Source organism: Bufo gargarizans, chromosome 2 (assembly GCF_014858855.1).
Source record: "Bufo gargarizans isolate SCDJY-AF-19 chromosome 2, ASM1485885v1, whole genome shotgun sequence".
Classification (NCBI taxonomy): Eukaryota; Metazoa; Chordata; class Amphibia; order Anura; family Bufonidae; genus Bufo; species Bufo gargarizans.
Window position 1 is genome coordinate 166,671,957 of NC_058081.1, and position 24,764 is coordinate 166,696,720.

Below are 24,764 nucleotides of genomic sequence, written 5' to 3' on the forward strand. Positions count from 1 at the left end.
CTATTCGTGACTACGAATATATAGCACTATATTCTAAATATTTGCAAATTCTCGAAGTGGTGATATTAGCGATTAAAATTTGTGATTCAAATATTCGCGCCCAACACTATTTATTATTCATGTCTCATTGTAATCCCTGTCACCATTCTTTCTTTCTAGTTCCTAGGGTGAAAGCATCCCTGGTGCGGTCTCGTGATGAGCAGTAGTTTGCGCCATCTAAACAATCTGCTGCCCTAAAACAGTGGTTTTCTAAGGGGACAAACGATCATAGTAGTAATCCTTCATCCTCATATGAGATAATTGGTGCATGTAAATGCAGCTCTCACCTCCTCTGATGTGCAGGCAATTATTGGGAACTAACTGATAGTTCCTAATAATTGCTTTATGTGAAGGGGCCTTAAGAAACAGATATTGATATAATATAACAATGTCACTTTCAGGCTTCTAGTAACAAAATTCATATAATAAGCAAATCCTTCTAAAGTGCCACCATTTTGATTAGTGTAGGGTGAATTTTTCAGGATAAATTCGATTCACTGCAAAGCCGAATTTCCTCATGCTTCATGGTAGCAAATTAATTTTACCTGAAATAGCGTAAAAAACAAACCAAAAAAAAATCATATTTACCTCATCCATTTGCTTGTGACAGGCCAGCTGCCATTATTTTGCTTGAAGATCTCGCACAAAATCCTGTGCATGGTGATGTATGATGTCACCACGGGCCACAAAAGATTTCTCGCCAGATCTTCAATCAAGATGACAGAGGCCGGCCAATCACAAGTAAATGGATGAAATAAGTAAATTTCACACATCAGATGCCGTGATCGGCCATGAATGTGGCATCTGAGGGGTACAATGATAGAGAGCTTCACAATCACCACTCCCTGTCACTGCACCCACGACTTACAAAGAAATGCGCTTCGTCACAAAGAAAGTTTTTTTGTAAAATTCGGATAAGCAGCAGAATCTAATTTGTGCATACTTCGCTCATCTCTAATTTTGACCTTTGGCTATGGGTTGGATATTTAATAGAGTTTAACAATATTTAACATCCCTTAGAATATACAGATGTATAGTCAGAGGGGTTAGCCAGTATCTATTACAAGCTGCACGTGTGCTGGGAACATCACATGCATGCCTTTAGCAATAAGCATTATTAAAGGGGTTTTCAAGATTTTGATATTAATGACCTATCATCAGAATGGGTCATCAGTATCTGATTGGTGCCTCCCCCCCCCTCTGATCAACTGTTTGTGAGTGATGCAGCCTTCTCACACCTTACCAAACACAGTGCTGTACATTGAATAGAGGCTGTGCTTGGTATTCACTTCAATGGTGCTGGGCGCGATACCAAGCACAGCCGCTAAACTGTCATGGAACCATGAACCAGACGTACAACAAGAGATAAGTGGAAAATAAGAAGGTTTTATTGAAAAGCAAGCCGTAAGCAAAAGTCCAAACGGATGGCTAAACCGAAGCAGGGTCTTGCGGAGACAGAGGTCAGGAACCAGAAGGGTAGTCAGACGAAGCCAGGATCAGGAACCAACGGGGTAGTCAGACGAAGCCAGGATCAGGAACCAACAGGGTAGTCAGACGAGGCCAGGATCAGGAACCAGAAGCAGCAGCAGTCTTAGAAGCATGTGAACACAGGAGGACCAAGCAAGGAACTGAAGCCACAGACCTCCTATATATATGAGCTAGGCATCCAGCTCCTCCCAGTGGGAAGGAGAAGCCGCAGGGTGGGAGGCTACAAGAAACCCAGAAACCAAGATGGCCGCCAGCACATGTCAAACGAAGGAGAGTAGTAAGAAGGTAAGACCATGACAGTACCTTCCCCTCAAGGGCCCCTCCTCCGCGGAGTAAGGAACGGTTTCTGAGGGAAGCGTGCGTGGAAGGCTCGGAGCAAAGCAGGAGCATGGACATCTGCGGAGGGAACCCAGGAACGCTCCTCTGGACCATAACCACGCCAATGGACCAAAAACTGCAACCGACCGCGGACCAGGCGTGAGTCCAGGATATTGCTCACCTCATATTACTCACGATTGCCCACTTGGACCGGACGGGGCCGAGGAACCGAGGAAGTGAAACGATTACACACCAATGGCTTCAACAGGGAGACATGAAACACGTTGGAGATCCGCATGCCAGGAGGAAGCGCAATGGCATAGGCTACCGGGTTTACCCTGCGAAGCACTCGGAAGGGACCAACAAAACGAGGCGCCAGCTTGGGAGTGGGCACTCGAAGGTTGAGGTTGCGGGTGGACAACCATACACGGTCTCCGACCTGGTAGGAAGGAGCGGGCGCTCGTCTGCGATCAGCCTGGAGTCTCTGGCGCTGCGCAGAGACCTCAAGGGACCTCTGGATCTGTACCCAAGAAGCACGTAGGACGGAAAGCTGATCCTCCACAGCCGGAATATCCTGGGGAGAGAATACCTCCGGTAACACGGCAGGTTGGAACCCATAATTGGCCATGAAGGGAGACGTCCCAGAGGAAGAGTTCACTGCCGTGTTCCTGGCAAACTCAGCCCAAGGCAGGAGGTCAACCCAATTGTCTTGGTGATCGGAGACATAGCAACGAAGGAATTGCTCCAAGGCCTGATTGGATCGTTCTGCGGCCCCATTGGACTGAGGGTGGTAGGCCGAGGAGAAAGAGAGATGAATCCCCAACTGGGAGCAAAAGGCGCGCCAGAACCTGGACACAAACTGACTCCCCCGATCCGACACAATCTCCTTGGGCAAACCGTGCAACCGGAAGACCTCCCTGGCGAAAATCGTGGCCAACTCTTGTGCAGAGGGTAACTTCTTGAGAGGAACACAGTGGCACATTTTGGAAAACCGATCCACAATCATGAGAATGACCGTATGGCCTCGGGATGCAGGGAGGTCCACAATGAAATCCATCCCCAGGTGTGACCATGGGCGCTCCCCGGTGGCTATGGGTTGCAAAAGGCCCAACGGAAGGTGCCGAGGGGACTTACTCTGGGCACAAACGGAGCATGCCGCTACATATGCGGCGATGTCAGAACGTAGAGAAGGCCACCAGAACAGACGTGAAACAGCCCAGGACAGCTGATTCTTTCCAGGATGCCCCGCGGCCTTGGAGTTATGGTAGGTTCGCAACAACCGAATGGGCAACTCCTCAGGCACAAAACACCTGCCGTTGGGTCTCCCAGAGGGAGCACCAGATTGAGCCGCCAAAATCTGCTCACCCAGGGGAGAGGTCAGGCTGGTGCGAATGGCGGCCAGGATCTGATTCGGAGGTATGACCGAAGTCGGAATCGACTCCTCCCCGGACAGCTCGGAGTACTGCCGTGATAAGGCATCCGCTCTGATGTTCTTGGAACCGGGTAGGTAGGAGACCACGTAATTAAAACGTGACAGCAACTCGAAATAAATGCCCACCTGGTTAAGGAAACCTCGGCACTGAGTTGGCTCTCCCCCAAAGCGCTGTGGAAGGGGGGCAGAACCGGTCATACCCCGAGACACCGCAGGCGCAGCAACAGGTGTCGGGGTAGACTCTGGCGCAACAACCGGAGCGGCAGTAGGAACGGGCCCAGGAGCGACAACCGACCCATCGGCAACGGAAGCGAAATGAGCCGTGCGTTCAAGCAGGGTTTGCAACGCCACAGCGAACCGACCCAACAGGTGATCCTGCTGATCAAGTCTGGCAACCAGCGTAGGTAGCGAGGATGGCCCTGTACCGTCAGAATTCATGGCTTGGTCCTAATGTCATGGAACCATGAACCAGACGTACAACAAGAGATAAGTGGAAAATAAGAAGGTTTTATTGAAAAGCAAGCCGTAAGCAAAAGTCCAAAAGAATGGCTAAACCGAAGCAGGGTCTTGCGGAGACAGAGGTCAGGAACCAGAAGGGTAGTCAGACGAAGCCAGGATCAGGAACCAACGGGGTAGTCAGACGAAGCCAGGATCAGGAACCAACGGGGTAGTCAGACGAGGCCAGGATCAGGAACCAGAAGCAGCAGCAGTCTTAGAAGCATGTGAACACAGGAGGACCAAGCAAGGAACTGAAGCCACAGACCTCCTATATATATGAGCTAGGCATCCAGCTCCTCCCAGTGGGAAGGAGAAGCCGCAGGGTGGGAGGCTACAAGAAACCCAGAAACCAAGATGGCCGCCAGCACATGTCAAACGAAGGAGAGTAGTAAGAAGGTAAGACCATGACATAAACAGTGTATATGGTGCTGTGTATAACATGGTTATAAGGGGAAATAATAGTATTCTGAATACAGAATGCTTAGTACAATAGGGCTTGAGGGGTTACAAAATAAATAAAAAATAATTTAACTCACCTTAATCCACTTGTTCGCGCAGCCGGCATCTCTTCTGTCTTGTTCTGTGAGGAATAGGACCTTTGATGACGTCATTATTTTCCCTTTTAACCATGTTAAAAGGGAAAATAATAAAGATCGGATGCCCATCCCGATCGTCTCCTAGCAACCGTGCGTGAAAATCGCACCGCATCCACACTTGCTTGCGGATGCTTGCGATTTTTTACGATTTTCACGCAGCCCCATTCACTTCTATGGGGCCTGCTTTTTTCTGCGATTTTCACGCAACGCACAAGTGATGCGTGAAAATCACCGCTCATGTGTACAGCCCCATAGAAATGAACGGGTCCGGATTCAGTGTGGGTTCAACTCATGCATTGCACCCGCGCGGAAAACTCGCCCGTGTGAAAGGGGCCTAAGAGAAGGAAGGCAGCAGATGGATGGAATGCCCATCAGCATCCATTTTCGGAGTGCTACGCCAGCACATAGGGGAATGGACCTGTGTGTAAACATGAATTATTCATATTAAACTGTCAAATATCAGTTTCATTAGTTTAATAATGCTTATTACTAGCTGCCTGCATGTGCTGTTCCCATGTGCATAGATACTGACCAACCCCTTTAACTATCAAATTAACATTTGCTACATCTATATACTTTAGGGATGGTAAATATTTGAAAACTCTATTAAATATCCCACCTTCCTTATTCAGGGCTGTCATTTTTGTGCACTGTCTTTTACTTCCTTAGTTGCTCCTCAGGGATTCTGTGTGAGACGCAATTATTAATGTGCAATACACCAAGCTGCTGTAACCAGCTAAATATCATCACTCAAAACGGTTTTTAATAGGAAGCACATCCATTCCACAGTGCAACTTGTCACTCATTAGAACATTGGTGGCTAGGGGCGTTGCTAGGGTCTCAAAAGATCCGGGACCCAAGCCCCAATGAATATTGCCCAATTCTCAAAATCAACCAATCGCCGCCCCCAACCCTTCCCCCCTGCAAAAACTAGCATTGAAGACATTTTACTGTACTTGCTATACAGCAGCATGTACCTTTCACATTCAGGGCCTTTCAGGATACGTCTCCTCTGATGTAGATCTTCTCTGTCATCATCTTCTCCATTCGATCCGGACAACTTCTCTCAGCCGCACCGTCTCTGCAGAGTATGAAACACATCTTAGCTTCCTCACTTTTTTCTACCATCAAATACTATCCTGAAGAAAAATGAGTGCTCCCCATACTAATAGTACTCATCCTAGTCCCACCAATAGTAATTCCCTTCTAGAATTCCCTAGTAATACTGCACCTACAGTGCTCCCAACATTGATAGTGCTCCCCAAGTGTGCCTACATTAGTAGAAGAGCCCTCTGGTATTAATAATGTCTTTACAGAGCCCCTAGTAGAAATAAGCCCCCCCCCCCCCTATTGTTATCCCAGTGTTAATAAAGCTTTCTACAGACTACTCAGTAGTAATAAGGCCCCCCCATAATGCTCTTAATAGAAATAATGCGGATCTATTTGTCCCTCCTATAGAGCCCCCAGTAGTAATAAGAACACTTAAAGAGGACCTTTCACTGCAATAAAAAAATCTAAACTAAGCATACAGACATGTAGAGCGGCGCCCAGGGATCTCCCTGCACTTACTGTTATCCCTGATTGGCCAGCGCTCCAGCCTGGGAGAAGGAGACGCCGGCAGGCTCCACCCAGTTGAGCCGAAAATATGAAGATACTGGAGCCTATACTGGGAGAACGGAACGGCGCCCAGGGATAATAGTAAGTGCAGGGAGATCCCTGGGCACCGCTCTACATGTCTGTATGCTTAGTTTAGATTTTTATTGTAGTAAAGGTCCTCTTTAATGTCACCAGTATTTATAATACCCCCTACTGTTATAATGCCCACACAGTGCCCCCAGTATTTATATTGCCGCCTACTGTTATAATACTCATCTTGAAGCGTCCCCAGTATTTAGAAAGCCCCCTATATATTCCTCTATTTACTGTCCTCAGAAATAATAATTCCTCAGCCCCTCCACTATTCAGTCTCATGTAAATAATATTATTTCCCTCCTCCGCCATAGAGTCCCATGTAAATACCATCACACCATCTTCCAGCCCCCTCCAAAATACAGTCCCACGTAAATAATATCACCCCTTCCTCATGTAAATAACATCACCCCTCAATATTCAGTCCCATGTAAATAACATCACTCCACCCCACTGTCCTACATAAATAACTTCAGCAACTCCCAACATTGCTCTGCCTCTCACACTAAGTAATCTACCCCTTCACTTACCTCTCCTCATGTAGCAGACTTCAACCCAGCTTCTTCCCAGGACTTCTCTTCACTGTTGAGTCGTCAGCTTCTGCACTGGTCACATAATGGTGACTTCATCGCAGGTCCTTTTCAGCTACTGCATTTAGAACTGATCGCATGGACTGTAATGTCATCACAGGTCCTTTAGCCCTTGCAAGGCATTAGATTCAATTGTATTGCCGTCCTGAGGATGGCAATACAGTTGGATCTATTTGGCAGGCAGTATATTCGGGGCCTGGGACAAAACATCAGGGGCCCAGGCCCAAATTTTAAAACCTAGCAAAGCCCCTGTTGGTGGTGAACCTATAGCACGGGTGCCAGAGACAGCACTCAGAGCCCTGTCTGTGGGCACCCGCACCCTGGAAAAAGTCTAGGGTGTACCAATATGCCTTAGACTTTTCCTGCCATTCATCAGCACAGGGCAGCGTACATGTAAGAAGGCTATTATAGCTAATGATGATATACATAGAATATATACTACATTGGTCTGTAGTATTCAGGTTAAATTGCTGTGTTGGCACTTTGAGATAAATAAGAGGATTTTGGGTTGTAGTTTGGGCACTCAGTCTCTAAAAGGTTTGCCATCAGTGCATTAGAACATACGGCCTTCTCTTCTGCCAGTATTACTAGAGGAAAAGCCAGTTTATTTTTACTATCTCCTATTGTTCTGTCTTCTTACACATTCACAGTGTGCAGTCTGACATTCAGCATAAACCATTCCTGTTTTCCAAATAAGATGACTGTTCTTTGTAGTCTAACTTGTTTATTGGTCAACAGGTTGTACTCTCCGCATGGTACGCGTGAGTGTGAGATTGTTTATGATTGGTAAAACTACAAGAATACAAATAGCATGTATAAGTATTAAGTATATGATAGCATGTACTATAATATTTACATTAACAGTAAAGGCACAATGGTAAAATGGCTGCCTATACATCGGATTGCATGCCTAGCTAACCATAATTACAACTCCCTGAAGAACAGTTACCAACTGACTGAACAGCTCTGCATAACGTCATGTCCCTGAAACAGAGGTAGATCTCTTACCAGATATGTTTTTGCAAGGATAGTGGAGTTTGAGTAGGTGATATGCATAGGACAGCTCTGACGATATGTCCTGGAGATTTCTGTTCCACTAACCCGCAATGCATTGCATTACTCACAATGCAGTAGTCTTTGTAACAGGAAAAACTAAGTGTAATACAATTTTACACCACTAGATATAACACTTCTGAAATTACCTGACTGTGGCAGAAGTAGACTGTAATAATTTTCTAACCCTGCTGGGAAGAACATGTATGAATTGTAAAAAGGTATCACATGCCAATTGCACATACGCAGGTAGCAGTTGTAAATCCCACCCAACACTAGAACAACTAAGGACTCTTTCACACTTGCGTTCTTGTCTTCTGGCACTAGAGTTTCGTCGCCAGGGCTCTATGCCGGAAGAATCCTGATCAGTTTTATCCTAATGCATTCTGAATGGAGAGAAATCCGTTCAGGATGCATCAGGATGTCTTCAGTTCCGGACCGGAACTTTTTTGGCCGGAGAAAATACCGCAGCATGCTGCGCTTTTTGCTCCGGCCAAAAATCCTGAACACTTGCCGCAAGGCCGGATCCGGAATGAATGCCCATTGAAAGGAATTGATCCGGAACCGGCCTTAAACTAAACGTTGTTTCGGCGCATTGCCGGATCCGACGTTTAGCTTTTTCTGAATGGTTACCATGGCTGCCGGGACGCTAAAGTCCTGGCAGCCATGGTAAAGTGTAGTGGGGAGCAGTATACTTACAGTCCGTGCGGCTCCCGAGTGACGACATCCATGCGCATGGGGCGCTCTGACGTCATTCTGGAGCGCCCCGGGAGCCGCACGGACTGTAAGTATACTGCTCCTCCGCTCCCCACTACTACTATGGCAACCAGGACTTTAATAGCGTCCTGGCTGCCATAGTAACACTGAATGCATTTTGAAGACGGATCCGGATCCGGCGTGTAATTCCGGAAAGTGGAGTACACGCCGGATCCGGACAACGCAAGTGTGAAAGAGGCCTTAGTATACTAAGTATATTCATTGTATTTTTTATTAAACAATGAATTTAAAAAAGGGTATTGATTGACCTCCAATCCACTCTGATAGGTTTCTGAATATCTACTATTCATAATGTATTTGAGGCTTTTAGAACGATATATTTAAAAATTAAGGGGCACATTTATTAAATGTGTTAAAGGCGTTGTCTCAGTTCAGCAAGTTGCATTTATCCTGTAGAAAAGTAAATACAAGCCACTTACTGTGATTGTCCATATTACTTCCTTTGCTGGCTTGATTCATTTTTCACTGCTCATTTCTATGGTTACGGACATTCTTCAAACCATCAGTGGTGGTCGTGCTTGAACACTATAGGAAAAAGCTTTGGCCTCTCTGGTGGCCGGGACTATGGGAGTGCACATAGGCTGGTGCTTTTTCCTATAGTGTGCAAGCACGACCACTACTGCTGAATCACAGGGTGGTAGTAACCATGGAAATGAGCAGTGTATAATGTGATGAAAAAATGAATCAAGCTAGCAAAGGAAGCAATATGGACAATCACAATACATAAGTAAGTGCCTTGTATTAACTGTCTCTACATGATAAATGCTATTTCCTGAAGTGAGACAACCCCTTTAAGCCAGTTTTTTGCTATAAAATTGTAGCATCTGTTGGTTCACATTTGTAGTTGCGCCAAATTTTGCGACTTTTGGTCATCTGTGCCACTTTCAAAAGTGTAGTGGGATTTGGGCAGTGTAGATGACTTTTTTATGTCTCATTTAGAAATTATGCGATTGCTCCATTTATCTGAATGGAGGTGGTGCTTGTCACAGAAATATCCCCATTCAACCAAATGTGACTGGTTTTTAAATGTTTTTTTTTTTTCAAAATGTGACACTTGAGAATATATCCTTAAACATACATATGTATTAATTGGACATGATTTCTTTGTTAATGACTCAATGCAGACACTGTTATGAGCCATATAACTCTAAACATATACTGTATTTTTTGCTTTATAAGACACACCTAATAAGATGCTCCTAGGTTTTTGAGGAGGAAAATAAGAAAAAAATATATATTTTGAACCAAAAGGTGTGCTTTTGGTGGGTTTTGAACTAATGGTGGCCTGTGGATAACACTATTATGGGAGATCTGTGGATGACACTGTTATGGAGGGGATCTGTGGATGACGCACTGTTATGGGGATCTGTGCATGACGCGCTGTTATGGGGATCTAAGGATGGCACTGTTATGAGGATATCTGTGGTTGACACTGTTATTGGGGGGATCTGTGGATGACACTGCTATGGGGGGATCTGTGGATAACACTGTTATGGGGGGGATCTGTGAATGACACATATATAGCATCTTATGCTATATATGTGTCATTCACAGATCCCCCATAACAGTGTCCCTGTGTAAATAGTGACCCCCAATACAGGGGGTGGAAGCCGGCAAATGGTGTTGGAATCGTCGCGGGGCCCGGTGCAGTCACTGTCTATTACACTGGGCCCGGTGTAGTCATGGGAGCTTTGTTAAAGTATCATAATCCTCTGCAGTAGCGCAATCCTCTGTAGTACTCACTATCAAGCTACCATAGTAGGCAGGCCGGTCGGCAGCATAACATCACTCACTCCGTCACCCATCTGCTCCACCTGCTTCATTAATAAAGTGGAAGGAGCAGGCGTGTGTCTGAGTGAGTGACGTTACGTTTTTGGCCGGCCTGCCTGCTATGGTAGTTTGATAGTGAGTACTACAGAGGATTGCGCTACTGCAGAGGATTGCGATACTTTAACAAAGCTCCCATGACTACACTTTAAATATAAAAAATGCTGTGAGCAGGGCCCAGTGTAATAGAGTACAGTGACTGCACCGGGCCCTGCCGCGATTCCAACACCAGTTGCCGGCCTCCAGCCCCTCCTCCCTCCCTGCTGAAACATCACAGGCTGCGATGTGCAGTATAGAGGCCGGCATTGTATCAGCATCAAAAGAATAAAATGTCAGAATTCGCTGTATAAGACACTTTTGGGGGAAAAAAGTGTGTCTTATAAAGCGAAAAATACAGTATGTTATATATATGTACACTTACCAACATCTCCGTAATGTCCATTTTCTATTTATTGTACTACTACTTTTGTCCTTTGGCTTTGTTTGCATTTTCAGTTTAGACCCATCTTTTGTAATGCTGAAGGGACACTTTTTTTTAAATATATTAACAACCTATGCATGACTGTTCTATGTAATTTTAAAAAAGGTGGATGGTTTTCTGGATATAATTTTTGAAGTCACTCCATGTAGTCCACTTCCTGTCCTGGCTATTTATCTTTCATTTGTTTGAACTTTTAGCATGGCAGATAGTCTGACTGAAAAAGTTAACTGAGACCATCACTGCAACCAGAGAGAGCCTACTGTAGTGACCAAATTAGAGCATCACAAATTACACTGATAGGTGCAGTGCTCTTTTGTGGGCACATTCATCTAGACCTGTCAAGAGAATAATGAACTGTCATACTGTTATCCTATTCTATATCTACTATTATAATTGCAAATAACATCCTTCCCTCACAGCAGTAGTAAACTGACAGTGTATTACTTATCTATATAAAAGATCTGGTCATTTGTGGGGACTTCTACCAAAGGAAAATGGGGGTCATTTACTAAAGACTGGCATTTCACACACTAAATTTGTTGCATCTTCTGTTGTCTGTACACTAGAATAGAAATCTACTCCAGTCAGGACCTTCAGTGGATTTCTAGTGTAATTTGCCCTAGTTTTCTCCCTCCCATATTGTTAAATGAGTCAGACTATGAAAACCCTACCCACGGCCTACCTCCTCCTGCCCATACCCTGCTCACTTTTTCAAAAACTAGTAAGGTTGTTGGGAAAAGCTAAATGGAAACACATTTTGTTACAAAATTTTAAACTTTTACGCCAAAAAACTGGCATAGAAAGTTAGCACCTGACCCCCGTTCATTTCAGAAAAATGATGGAAATGTTCTGTTTAGCACAACCTATCCAAGGACAGCTAAACACAATTAATATGCTGAATTGATAAGAATCAGAGAACAGGGGGCGATGGTAGATTTTCAGGGGTGGGGGGCATGTTGGAGAGTAGAGTGACTGAAACAAAATAAAACAAAAAATAGCTACTATTTTCACAAAACATGTTCTTTTATTTATATAGTAAATTCTAATCTCAATCCCAAACTAATAATTATTGATTTGAGTGTGTTTATTTTTATTAGTTTTTTTTTAGAGAGACTGTTAAAAAGGTGTTCATGGTTAAGTGAGCATTGTAACACAGATAAGGTTGTGACAACTTTCCATTATTTGTCGAAAAAAAAAAAAAGACTGGTTATTTTTCAGGATTAAAGGCATCTACTCAGGGTTAATAGGCTACAAAATCCACGCAGAATATGTAGGATGTCAATTAATATTGCAGATTTTCTGTTCATTTTCCCCCAAGCAATGTTTAGCATGAAATCTGTGATAAATCTGCAGTGGGTATTTTACATTGCAAATTAAGTACAGTACTATGTGGACATACCCTGAGCAGTATTGGGTGTGTGGCATTGATGAAGGCTTTATTAAAATGAAATATGGCTACAGAATAACCACGTCAAGCAAGCTAGAGAAAGATAATGGATGAATTATGTTATTTTGGACAGAATCCCCTTTTCCTACAAAGATATTTGTTTTTTCCAATAAAAAATAGCCATCATTACCTAGGAGTGTAGCTATGAAATTACAAACTCATTTCTTCACAGTTTATTGGTCACAGTTCAGTACAGTAATATCCTAAATGCTTAGGGAAGAAAAGCTACAAAGTATGACTTGCATTGTTTTCAATGAAAATATAATGTTTTCCCCTGAGGCTCTTATGCACAAGAAAATCTACAAGAAACTTTGGACAAATAAATGGAAGTAATTTTAATATCATACAAACAGTCAGTTACAGAACAGCAGAGTATCTAACTACTAGTAAAATGGAAGTCTTGGAACTTCTACATTTGTCTCAGCTGTCAAAGGGGTTGGCAATGCCACCATTGTCTGGTTCAAAGTCTGCAAACCGTGCATTATTTAAATGAAGTGGCAGCACCTCTAGTTATCACTGGGTCTCCACCCTGCTCAAGCTTGTGGATGCATGGCTAATCATTCCCTATAACTAACTATGCTCCAAGATGGTTGGATAGGAAACATTTTGAACAACACTTTCACAGCACCACTTCCACTTTGTTCCAGCAATTAGTGACAATCATATTGGTTGGGCTTCTGCTAAATGGGCATTGGTTGAATATCTGAGTGATTTGCCAACAACGTCTATCCTCAGACAACCACTTTAAAGGGAATCTGTCAACAGGAAATTAATTGTTAAATCAGGCACATGTAGAGCCTTCTAGGGATAAAAAAGAAAAAAATAAGACAACACCCCTGGTCCACGTATAGAGAAGTTCGGTGTGGGCCCTTTGAGGAGTCTGGTCCAAAATCACTCTTTCTGTAATCAAAAAATAGGAAGAAAGGCAGCACTCGTGTTCTAAAAGTGAAAAAACAAACAAACAAAAAAACTGAGGTCTTTATTCCATTAGCATTAGCATCTATTAGTAGATGTATCTCCTGGATTTCTGCTAATGGAATAAAGACCTCACTTTTTTTATTCTTGTAAAACATGAGTGCTGTCTTTATTTTTTTTATTTTTTTTCAGATTCATTCATTCTGGGGAAAAATACCTTTAATCCATATGCAAATGAGCAGTTGTGTCCAGGGTGGGACCAAGCCACACTGTGCATCCTTCACCTCTACTTCCCCTGCAACCCTTCCCTCTTCTTCATTGTCAGGGCCAGGCGAGGAACCTAGTCCTGTCCTTTAGGAATGAGAGGAAGAGGCTGATAGAAGAAGCAGGAGGAGCAAGGGTGCAAAGAGTGTCTTTTGATGCCCTGGATGCATTTAACTATTCTTTTACATATGAATATAAAGTACCTTTTCTCTAGAGTGAAGGAACAGATCACCAAGTGAAAGGTAACATTATGTTCAACTGAGTTAGTCCTACAAGGCATTGTTGCCTGTTGACAGGTTCCATTTAAAGGGATTCTGTCATGAGAAATGAGTCCTATAAGCTAAACATATGGCAATGTCCCTTGTAAAACACTGAATCCTAATGTGAGTTTATCAAATGCCCCTGTGGCTCTATATTCATAAAAAAGAGGTTTATATCACCTGTCAATCACTTCAAAATGTGTCCAAGGGGACGTCTCATGGTGAAAGGTGCCCGGCTGCCGCCATCTCATTTAGGTGCCCAATGCCGCCTTCTGAGCCCTCCCTTTCATTCGATCCGCCTACCTCAGTTCATCGCCCCCTCTCGTACATCTGCTTGCTTTAGCCAGTTCCCGCGCCGGCGCATGCGCACTTCGCTAAACGAGGCCGCTGCCAGTAGTCAGCCCGGGCGCATCAGGTTATACCTAGTGCGCCGGTGCAGGATCTGGCTGAAGCGAGCGGACGTACGAGAGGCGGCGATGAACTGAGGTAGGCAGATCGAATGAAAGGGAAGGCTCAGAAGGTGGCGTTGGGCACCTAAACGAGATGGCTGTAGCCAGGCACCTTTCACCATGAGACGTCCCCTTGGACACATTTTGAAGTGATTGACAGGCGATATAAAGCTCTTTTTTATGAATATAGAGCCACAGGGGCATTTGATAAACTCACTTTAGGATTCAGTGTCTTACAAGGGACATTGCCACATGTTTAGCTTATAGGACTCATTTCTCATGACAGAATTCCTTTAAATGACACACATATCTTAACACTGTGGTTAAATTATACATCACAAGTGTCATTAAATTTGTGAGGTATCTGTACACTTTATATTCATGAAACCTCTCACTGCGCCTTGTCTGCGTGATAACCATTCCTAGCTGTATATATTACAAATAGCACAAAGACGGCACTTTCTCATTTGGGAAGCCAATACACTTTGGATTCTTGAAAATGAAAGGTTAGGAAAATGTTTCATTGGATAAGTGTGAAGCACTGTTGTGCTAGCGATCCTCTGTAGACTCGGTGCAGGTATCCCTGCTGTCTGTAATGATAGGGAAGCCTGGTTTAATCGAGCCAGTGGAGAACTTATTACACAAGTTACAAAGTCACTTTGCTGTTCTACCGGCATTGACACTTGCTGAATGTTTGTGTTCTGAAGCTAATGCTTCTGCAGAAACGTCATTTCGATACAATGGAGTCTCAAGAGATTTTGCCTGATTACATGTTTTTCGTTGAAAAGCCTCTTTGTATAGAGATTTCAATAAAGAGATGAATAACTGATATACAATACCTTTGTTCATAAAGTACATTTTAAGAATAAGTGACCTCTACTGAATCTACTCAAAAATTAGTTTCCTGCTGTTGAGTCATTTCCCCAAATAAACATCAGAAGATTATAATTGTACATAGAGAATATTAACAAGGCATCACGGAGAGACTTATCACATTTCCATAAGTGTGCAGGAAGTTCAACTTTAATTTTATTTTATTTTTTACAAGCTTTAAACAGATCTGACCTGAAGAAGTGTTTGGTCAGTGTGACCCTGGAACACACAGGGTGACGTTTTGCATGTTAGTCTAAAAAGTGTCTTGTTGGACTGGTTTGTGTCAAATTTATTAAAAGGACCTTCTTCTTAATACATTTAGCATATTTTTGATTGCCTGAAAGACAACAACTGAAAAATACACATTATGAGAGGACATAGATTTGCACCAACAAATGCACAATTTTTCTGTCTTTCTACGTAATACACTTGTAATAGAAAGGACATGCTCACTCCATGTTGACCACTTGTACTCTCTCACATTTTGGCGAGCCAGGCATCATTTACCTATATAATTCACTGCCCCAAGAACAGCATGAGATAAGTAATGCAATGGCTTTGTTACATATACATTATATACTATGTATTTAAAGTGCGTGCTCAGGCGATAATAATGGCATATAGAAATATTGTGCTTAATAAATATTGCTAGAACCAGCCTTCTACCTCACATGGATGCAGGAATCATCAACTTCATTGCTTTTGATCCTCTGGTAGATTCTCATCAGGCTGGCAACTCAGGAAGAGTGTCATTTCTACTGCAAATCAGGGTGTGTGTCCTTTCTGCCATAGCTCTCCCCCTGTACCTGCCACAGCTTCTAACAGTAGATATGACTGGTGGCAGTTGATGGATGGAACTGGGCATGTGCAACCACCTGAGTAGGTGGACATGCACATTGTTGTACAGATCAAACACCAGGGGAAACCATTATAATAAAGTACGGGGAATATAGCATTTTTTAAACAGAAAGCAAATTACAAAAGCAACTAATTTTTCATCCTGAATTATATTAAAATAACAATCAATAGTGGCACAACCACGTTAAGGGTAGATTTACTAAACTAAACGTGTTCATGCCTTGCACTGAATGTATGTGCTTTGACAGTTCTTGGGGATAATCATATAAGAGTAGGGCTACACGGTGACATTGCTTATGGCTAGGATCGCAGAGTAGCAGTGTGGGATTTAGTGCGACTCATACTCTGATTCCATTCTCTATGGGATCATCGTTACTCTGTGATCCTGGCCAGGACAGGTGTTGTGTGACAAGTGTTGAGGTGTAGCCCGCTCCTAAGGAGTATGGCTTAGATAGACTGAGCATGGTTTAGCTTGAAAGGGCTTGACTTAAAATGTGACAATATGCACCAAGATTTTTGCACAAGGTAAGCCAACAAATAGGTTGTGTAAAGTTAATTTCTTTACTTATAGAATACCAGCTATTTACATTATCATCAGAAAATAAAATGTACAGGAAAAAAATAATCTTGGATTCCATCTACAAATAAGAATACTAAGAGCTACGTTGAAGGCGGATACAATTTTGGAGCTGTATCCAGACTCCCACCTGTCATTAGTCAGTGAAATGGTTGAATGCATAACAATTACATGAATTCCTCTGATTTAATAATTCTAGTTAATCTACTGTGAATTATTTTTTCATGGGCCAAGAAATATAAATGCACCAGAATTTAGATTAATTAACATTTTTGGAACTGATCACACGTGCTATGTAAAATCTCGGTTCATTTGTCGTATATTTTATATTTTCTAGGATCATGTGATTCGAGAAGAAGCCAGAAGTCTCACACCTCGACAATGTTCGGTCATGGAGGTTGTTCTAGCCACAATTAAGGTACCATGATCATCTATTCAACAGCCTGGAAAGATAATTTAGAATTTCGGCAGATGGTTATTTCTATTAAAAAAAAAATAACTATCAGCCCCTAAAGCACTTCTGTGCTACGTCTTGAAGATTCTGTAACTGATCAAATCCTTTTCATTGCAAAGTTGCAATTTGCCTTTGGGAATATACAACATATTAAATATACATTGAAACATTCGCTCAACACTGGAAGAATACTTCAAAGTTTTCAGACAGATGGTACTAAGATTTTTATTGCTTCAATTCAATTAAATACTGTAGTAGGTCAGATTAGACTATTGCTACGCTCCATTGCTGGAGTATGTGAAAGAATACAACACCATGCCACTTGGTGCTCTCTCTTCATTCTGTATGGTTGTTTACTAATGATCCCCCTTCTCCCAGATACTTGCAAAGTAATCCTCCTGATACCCTGGCATTCTGCAGCATGTCAATCCTGCTGTCTCCTAATAATACTGGTCATATGTAGTATCTTCCCTGCTTGTCTGAGGATGAAATGATATTGTGCATGCCCAGCATTTTCTTCTGACAAGCAGAGATGAAGCTAGAGATTCAGTGGCAGCCTTCTAATTAGAGCATGAAACACCGATAATACTGGGTTGAGAAGAGAAACTGAGCGTTTATGTGCACCTCACCACATTTAGTTAGGTGGCTGTGGTATAGCAGAAAAGGCTCAAACTGTAGGTGATGCTATAATAAGTTTATAAGTTACATATTTCTAAATACAAAATATAGAAAATAATTTTAATTTTGTGCCTTATTTATATAATGGTGCACCACTTGTATGTACCTCTACGCAGTGCAGTGGTATTTACATTTATCAACAAGTCTCATGTCTTGTTAATAGCTATGGCAGCCTGGAAATTGTTAAAAAACAGAGGTATTGCTAGTAAAATGAGATGCCCCATCCATGTATTTTATACACAGTCAAACATATTAGAAAAAGTGGTGTAGGATCTTTATAAATTATAAATTCAACCAAACGCAATATGTAGCCTGTCACAAGAGTTAGGGAATAGTGCTGCCCTAAATTCCACCTGCAACACCTACCTACTTAGATGATCCTCCCTAAACAGCAGCCTGCAACTGGGTGACAGTCCCTACCCTGGCAAAGTGTGCAGGACTTAAGGGGGTAAAAGCATAATCAGGCAGCCTAGGTCATAACGAGGCAAGAACAACAAGGACATAATCAGAAACCAAATGCAGAATGAGATACAAGCCATAGTCTGACCCAGAAAGAACGTCAGGACCAAAGCAAGAGACAGAGGCAGAGTCAAAATACCATACAGGATCAGAACCAGGAGATAACATCAGTAACAGAATGGGTAGTCAAAGGCAAAGTCAGGGCAATCCAAAAGTTACAGATCCAGGAGTTCACAACTGGTCTAGAAAGTGCTAGTGAAGCAAATAAGTCTCCTGCTTAAATATTCCACTGGCGAGGGAGCAAGGGATGCTGGCACTGAGCCTGATTGGCCCAATACCCTTGCTATCTGAGCAAAGGCTTGCAATGGGAGCACGTTTAGGTACAGTAAGTACTTGACTTAGCCATTAAATTCTCTGCTTGTCACGAAAACTTAAAGGGGGTGATAGGTGTTTAATATTCTCCTTTAGGCCAAATGTACTGATTAGTGCCATTTTACATTCTATATTGTAGTGTATGGAGTGGAAATAGCAAACTCTTTATTTACAGTTTTTGTTGGCATGATGTATGTGTCAAACTGGCAGATCAATATTTTTCAGTATTAAGACAATTAGCAATTACAAGATTTTATGATTTAAGAGTTCTTTTCCTCCCCGCATTTAATAGCTGTCGGCTGAGCAATCATTCGGCCGACCGCTATCTCTCCCGACTCCGACATAAACTTACATGTTCAGTTTGACCCATTATCTATGTGTATGCAATGGGAATAGAGACGCTTCCAGGCACTTTGGCAGTGGCTTATCTCATGGGGGTATAAGGAAAATTTAATAATTTTGTCCAGTCTATTTCACATTTGACATCAACTGTTAGGGGACAGTCGGGAGCTCCCCATACGCATTTGGTTGTTGACTGAACCAGCTGTTTTTGGAGGGTTCAGCAGACAATAGGCTAATAGGAGCCTTTATGGGATCCTTTACTTGGGTCTGGGTCTCCCTGCTTCCCTCTTTATCCTCCTCAAAATCAAATAGCCTAGTGCTGGATGATTTCTGATCTGGTAGTAACTGAGGGATGTTGCAAATTTAATCTTTTTTTCATGACATCCGATTTTCTAATTTTCTAACAGCAAATTAAATCATCCCCTTGGCCTGGTCTATTTCTCTCACAGAATTGATGTAATAAGTCTGTCACACCTGACATTTTCTTTTCAGAAATATGTGATGAATTAAACGGTATAGCATCTATAGTCCTGCTGTATGAAATTAATCACTCAATTTTCACAGTATTTAAACTGATAAGAGAATATTACCCTTACCATATCCTCCTGTAATCTATTCTCACATTATGCATTTGTATATCCTGAATATCACATTTTCTCTTTAACATTTTCCTTTATTTCATCAACATGTTAACATTTTATTTTGATGATATCTGGATGTCCAATAAATTTTGCCCTTAGGGGACAGGTTTATGTGTGTTCTAGGTAACATTTAACCATTTCCCCACTTTTTAAATAATTTGGATTTAATAGTCAAAAAAATGTCATTAGACTATTATAGTCCCCAGGGAGTAAAGACATATAGTTCCCTCATTTAGGTGATAAGTGAGGTGCAGAAAACAGATAGTAGCAGCTTTTGATGTGTTCTTTAAGAACCCCCATGCACATTAGTCTTCTGTCCTCCTAACATAGGAAGTCAACAGGACACACTGATAATCCAATGTGCATGGGAAGCTCCAGACTTTCCCTCTGACAGATGATATTTGGTGAGTGAAGGATCAGGCATGTTGAATTTCAGCTCTTGATCCTTTTGTTCTCCCAGGAGATAAGCCACCACCAGAGATGTCTGAAAGCAGCTTTCTCCTCTAACCTCATTGAAAACACATACACACTCAGCCAGTCAGGAGAGATATCTGCAGTCAGGAGGGATATCTGCAGGCTAGAGAAGAAATTTTATTTGCATTGAATGCGAATTTCCTCGCGCTTCGTGGTAACAAATCACAATTTTTCCTAAAACGGCGACTACAATGGCGGCAGCTACACGTGTGAGGACATGGGGCAAGGAACTCTTGGAAGGCGGGCTGACGAATTCACTGAAAAAAATGCACCAAAATGATATGCAACAGACAATACTAGCTAACTCCTCAGGCCGATGTTAAAAGCTGAGAACTTTGCCAATATCTTCCAGTCAGGAACATATCGGAGCCCCTCATGCACCACGTCACGGTGTCTCACCACGCATGGGGTCCTACCACTAAACTGCCCGTGGTGTGTGAACAGGGTCTGAACAGTGCAATTAACTCACAGCCAGACTCTCACATGCCTCCATAGTGGTATCACCAATGCATTGTGAGGTAAAATAAAGCTGTGAGCTGCACCCACAACAGACCATGTGATACAGAAGCTACCAGGTGCTAAAGAATGTTACCAACAATATAAAGTGGCACATTCCATACACATAAGGACAAACTCACTGAAAAAAGTGGGCTGACCCATAATGCCATGCATGCAGCCAATCAGCAACCAGCCCTCTTAGAGTCAGATATTTTCAAGCGTTCTGAGTACAGGGACAAATGTGAGAAGGCTGACAGACAAATAACCAAATGGTTACTAGGGACAGCAATTGGAAAAACCTCATTGTGGAAAAAAAAAACCTGAAAAAACAATTTATAAGTGCAGGGAAAGGATAGGGAGGAATCACTTCTCAGCATCTTAGTGCAGGGAGAGATGTCAGAAGGTGCTAGGGACAGTGCTAGAAAAGTGATTTACAAGTGCAGGGAAAGATTATTTGGGGATCCGAATAGCCATTATACAGCTCTGTCATTCCAGCAATTTGTTCTTGGGGTTCAAGTGCTATGTTGAAAAGCCTTTAGTGGCTTATATCTTTTGAAACAAGAAAAATATATACGCAGTTCACTACTGCAGTTATATGTGTTAAAAGCATACAGAAAAAAAAAATATATGCACTTCACTGGTGCACTTATTTGTGGCAAAAGCGTTTAGTGGCCTATTTCATTATAGAAAGAAAAAAATATACACACTTCACTGGTGCAGTTATTTGTGGCAAAAGGGTTTAGTGGCCTATTTCATTATAGAAAGAAAAAAATATACGCACTTTGCTGGTGCAGTTATTTGTAGCAAAAGTGTTTAGTGGCCTATTTCAGTACAAAAAGAACAATATATTCTCAGTTCACTTTGCAGTTATATGTCTTGAAAGCATTTACTGGCCTATTTCAGTACAGAAAGAAAAATATGTATCCACTTCACTGGTGCATTTATTTCTGCTGAAAGCATTTACTGGCCTATTTCAGTACAAAAAGAAAAATATATTCTCAGTTCACATCTTCGGTTCTATGTGTTAAAAGCATGGCTAGGAGTCAGCAGGGTGGCAGCAGTGGGAGGTCGGGAGCCAAACGTGCCTGGGGTAGAACACCTGCTTCTCAGCAGCCTATCTACCTAGGAAGTAGTGGTTATTTTTCTTGAAAGCGTTAAGTGGCCTATTTCAGTACAAAAAGAAAAATACATTTTCAGTTCACGTCGGCGGCGTTATATGTCTTGAAAGTGTTTAGTGGCCTATTTCAGTACAGAAAAAGCTATGGCCCTCAGAGAGCTTCCAAAGCATTAGAGGGATCTCATTGTTAAAAGGTATCAGTTAGGAAAAGGGTACACAATAATTTCCAAGGCATTAGATATAACATGGAACACAGTGAAGACAGTCATCAGGCAGGAATATCTTGAAAGTACTGGCTGTATGGTACATGTGACAACAATCTCCCATATTCTTCATATGTCTGGGCTATGGGGTAGAGTGGCAAGACAAAAGCCTTTTCTTATGAAGAAAAACATCCATGACAGGCTACATTTTGCAAAAACACATCTGAAGTCTCCCAAAAGCATGTGGGAAAAGGTGTTATGGTCTGATGAAACCAAGGTTGAACTTTTTGCCCATAATTCCGAAGATATGTTTGGCGCAAAAACAACACTGCACATAACCAAAAGAACACCATACCCACAGTGAAGCATGGTGGTGGCAGCATCATGCTTTGGGGCTGTTTTTCTGCAGCTGGAACTGGGGCCTTAGTTAAGCTAGAGGGAATTATAAACAGTTCCAAATACCAGTCAATATTGGCACAAAACCTTCAGGCTTCTGCTAGAAAGCTGAACATGAAGAGGAACTTCATCTTTCAGCATGACAACGGCCCAAAGCATACATCCAAATCAACAAAGGAAATGCTTCACCAGAAGAAGATTAAAGTTTTGGAATGGCCCAGCGAGAGCCCAGACGTGAATCCAATTGAAAATCTGTGGGGTGATCTGAAGAGGGCTGTGCACAGGAGATGCCCTCGCAATCAGACTGTTTTTGCAAAGAGGAGTGGGCAAATCTTGCCAAGTTAATTTGTGCCATGCTGATAGGCTCATACCCAAAAAGACTAAGTGCTGTAATAAAATCAAAAGGTGCTTCAACAAAGTATTAGTTTAAGGGTGTGCACACTTATGCAACCATATAATTTTATTTTTATATTTTTTCTTTCCTCTACCTAAAAGATTTCAGTTTGTTTTTCAATTGAGTTGAAAAGTGTATAGGTCACATTAAAGGTGAAAAAAGTTCTGAAATGACTTATCTTTGTCTCATTTTTATACATCACAGAAACCTGACAGTTTAACAGGGGTGTGTAGACTTTTTATATCCACTGTAGTTAGATAGCTTATATAGATATATAATACAGATAGTTAGTGGGAGATAGTCAGTTTAGGTGATATCCTGATATAGTGTAGCTGTTGCAGTGCAGTGTGTTAGCTAAAATATGAAGTTTCACGTATTGCGCCAAAATATTTGCATCGTTAGTGCCGATTTGCACAATCACGAATATATTGGAGAACTCTAAATGCATATATAGACATTTTTTATGTTCTGCCGTGCCAAACATTTTTGTATTTTGCGTGCATTACGTGAATATTACATTGCTGATTTTTCGCGATCAACAAAATAATCTCGAATTTGCGAATATATGATGAATATTTACCCAAACATTTGTGAAATATCGCAAATTCCCTACTCTTCATACTGCTGCCACCTTCACACTCTGTCATTGTGCCACTCGGTAGCCTTCTCCTGATGCTGCTACTGCTGCTGCCGCCACTTCCAGACTCCAGTCATTATGCCACTCAGTGGCTTCCTCATACTGCTGCCACCTCTACACTCGGTCTTAGTGCCACTTGGTGGCCTCTTTATACTGCTGACACCTCTATACTCTGTCATTGTGCCACTCTGTGACTTCCTCATGTTGCTGCCACATCCACACTCAGTTATTGTGCCTCTCAGTGGTCTTCTCCTGATGCTGCTACTGCTGCTGCCACCACATCCAGACTCTGTCATTATGCCACTCAGTGGCTTCCTCATACTGCTGCCACCTCTACACTCGGTCTTTGTGCCACTTGGTGGCCTCCTCATACTGCTGACACCTCCACACTCTGTCATTGTGCCACTCTGTGGCCTCCTCATACTGCTGCCAACTCCAGACTCTGTCATTTTGCTACTCAGTGGCCTCCTCATGCTGCTGCCACCTCCAGACTCCATGATTGTGCCACTCTGTGGCCTTTTCCTGATGCTGCTACTGCTGCTACCGCCACCTCCAAACTCTGTCATTGTGCTACTCTGTGGTCTCCTGATGCTGCTGCCACCTCCACACTCTGTCATTGTGCCAATCTATGGCCTTCTCCTGATGCTGCTACTGCTAGTGTTGGGCTAGCATGCTCGACTAAACACCAGTTTGGCTCTAGCATCGTTATGCTTGGCAATATTCAGTGTTCAGCCGAACCCCTGCGTGTGCTCGAGTGCAATGCTCAAGTCTCCTCCCCGCACGTTTGTTGGCTATGCAGCCAATAAACATGCAGGTAAGTAATGCCATTCACTGTAAGGCCGTACCCATGTTGGCTATTGGCATTACAGTGATTGGCTGTCCGGAACGCGTCATCGGGTGCTATATAGCACACGATGACATGTGTTTGGCTCAGTCTTAGTCAGGGAGAGCTGGAGAGCAGAAGGGAGAGATAGTGTAGGGAGTGAAATAGTAATATTTTATTGAAAAAACTTGTTAGAGACCCAAAAATCCTTTTAGGGACTATTGTGGTATCTGGCAGCAATATAATTATTACCGCAACCTGCGCTAAATTGCATGGAATTGTTAGAGAGACCCAAAAGTCTTTTTAAAGACTATTGTTGTATCTGGCAGCAATATATATTTTTACCTCAACCTGCGCCAAATAACTTGCAATTGTTTGACCGCTGCAGACAGCGACATTATCTACGCTACATCTCTCCTGTAACGTGTGCGCAGCCTAAAAATATATGCGACATCCTGTGTATTAGTGGCGAAATAACAATCTAATATTGTTGATCTAATATTTGGTTATTTGATCTAAGAGTATGTCTGGCAGAGAAGTGCTAGGCCCTGCACAGGGGAGTGGCAGAGGCCTAACTGTTTCTGGAGCAGGCAAAGGTCCCAGCAGAGTAAGGGGTCGTGGCAGCAGGAGTCACTTTGAGAGGCCTGAGCTTGCAGTGTCAGCTAGCGGTCGTGTCGTGACCAGCAACCCAGCAGTTCTTGAATGGTTGACTCGTTCATCCACTTCATCCCAAGTGACATCAGACATCCCCAGCCAGGAGTTGGCCCGGGAGCAGGCCCTGTGCCCTCACTTGTCTTTAACCTGCCTCTGTCCTTTTCTGTTCCCTCAGCCAGAGAAGTATTATA

The 24,764-nt window shown here is 42.7% G+C and overlaps 1 protein-coding gene across 3 annotated transcripts in view; it reads left to right on the top strand.

The window, feature by feature from the left end:
- Positions 1-24,764, top strand: part of UNC13C (unc-13 homolog C) — a 908,495-nt gene that overhangs the window by 793,301 nt on the left and 90,430 nt on the right. For all 3 annotated transcript variants that reach the window (XM_044279668.1, XM_044279669.1, XM_044279667.1), the window contains one exon: positions 16,769-16,849. In XM_044279668.1, the coding sequence (XP_044135603.1) occupies positions 16,769-16,849 (81 nt within the window). The remainder of the gene's footprint in view (positions 1-16,768; positions 16,850-24,764) is intronic.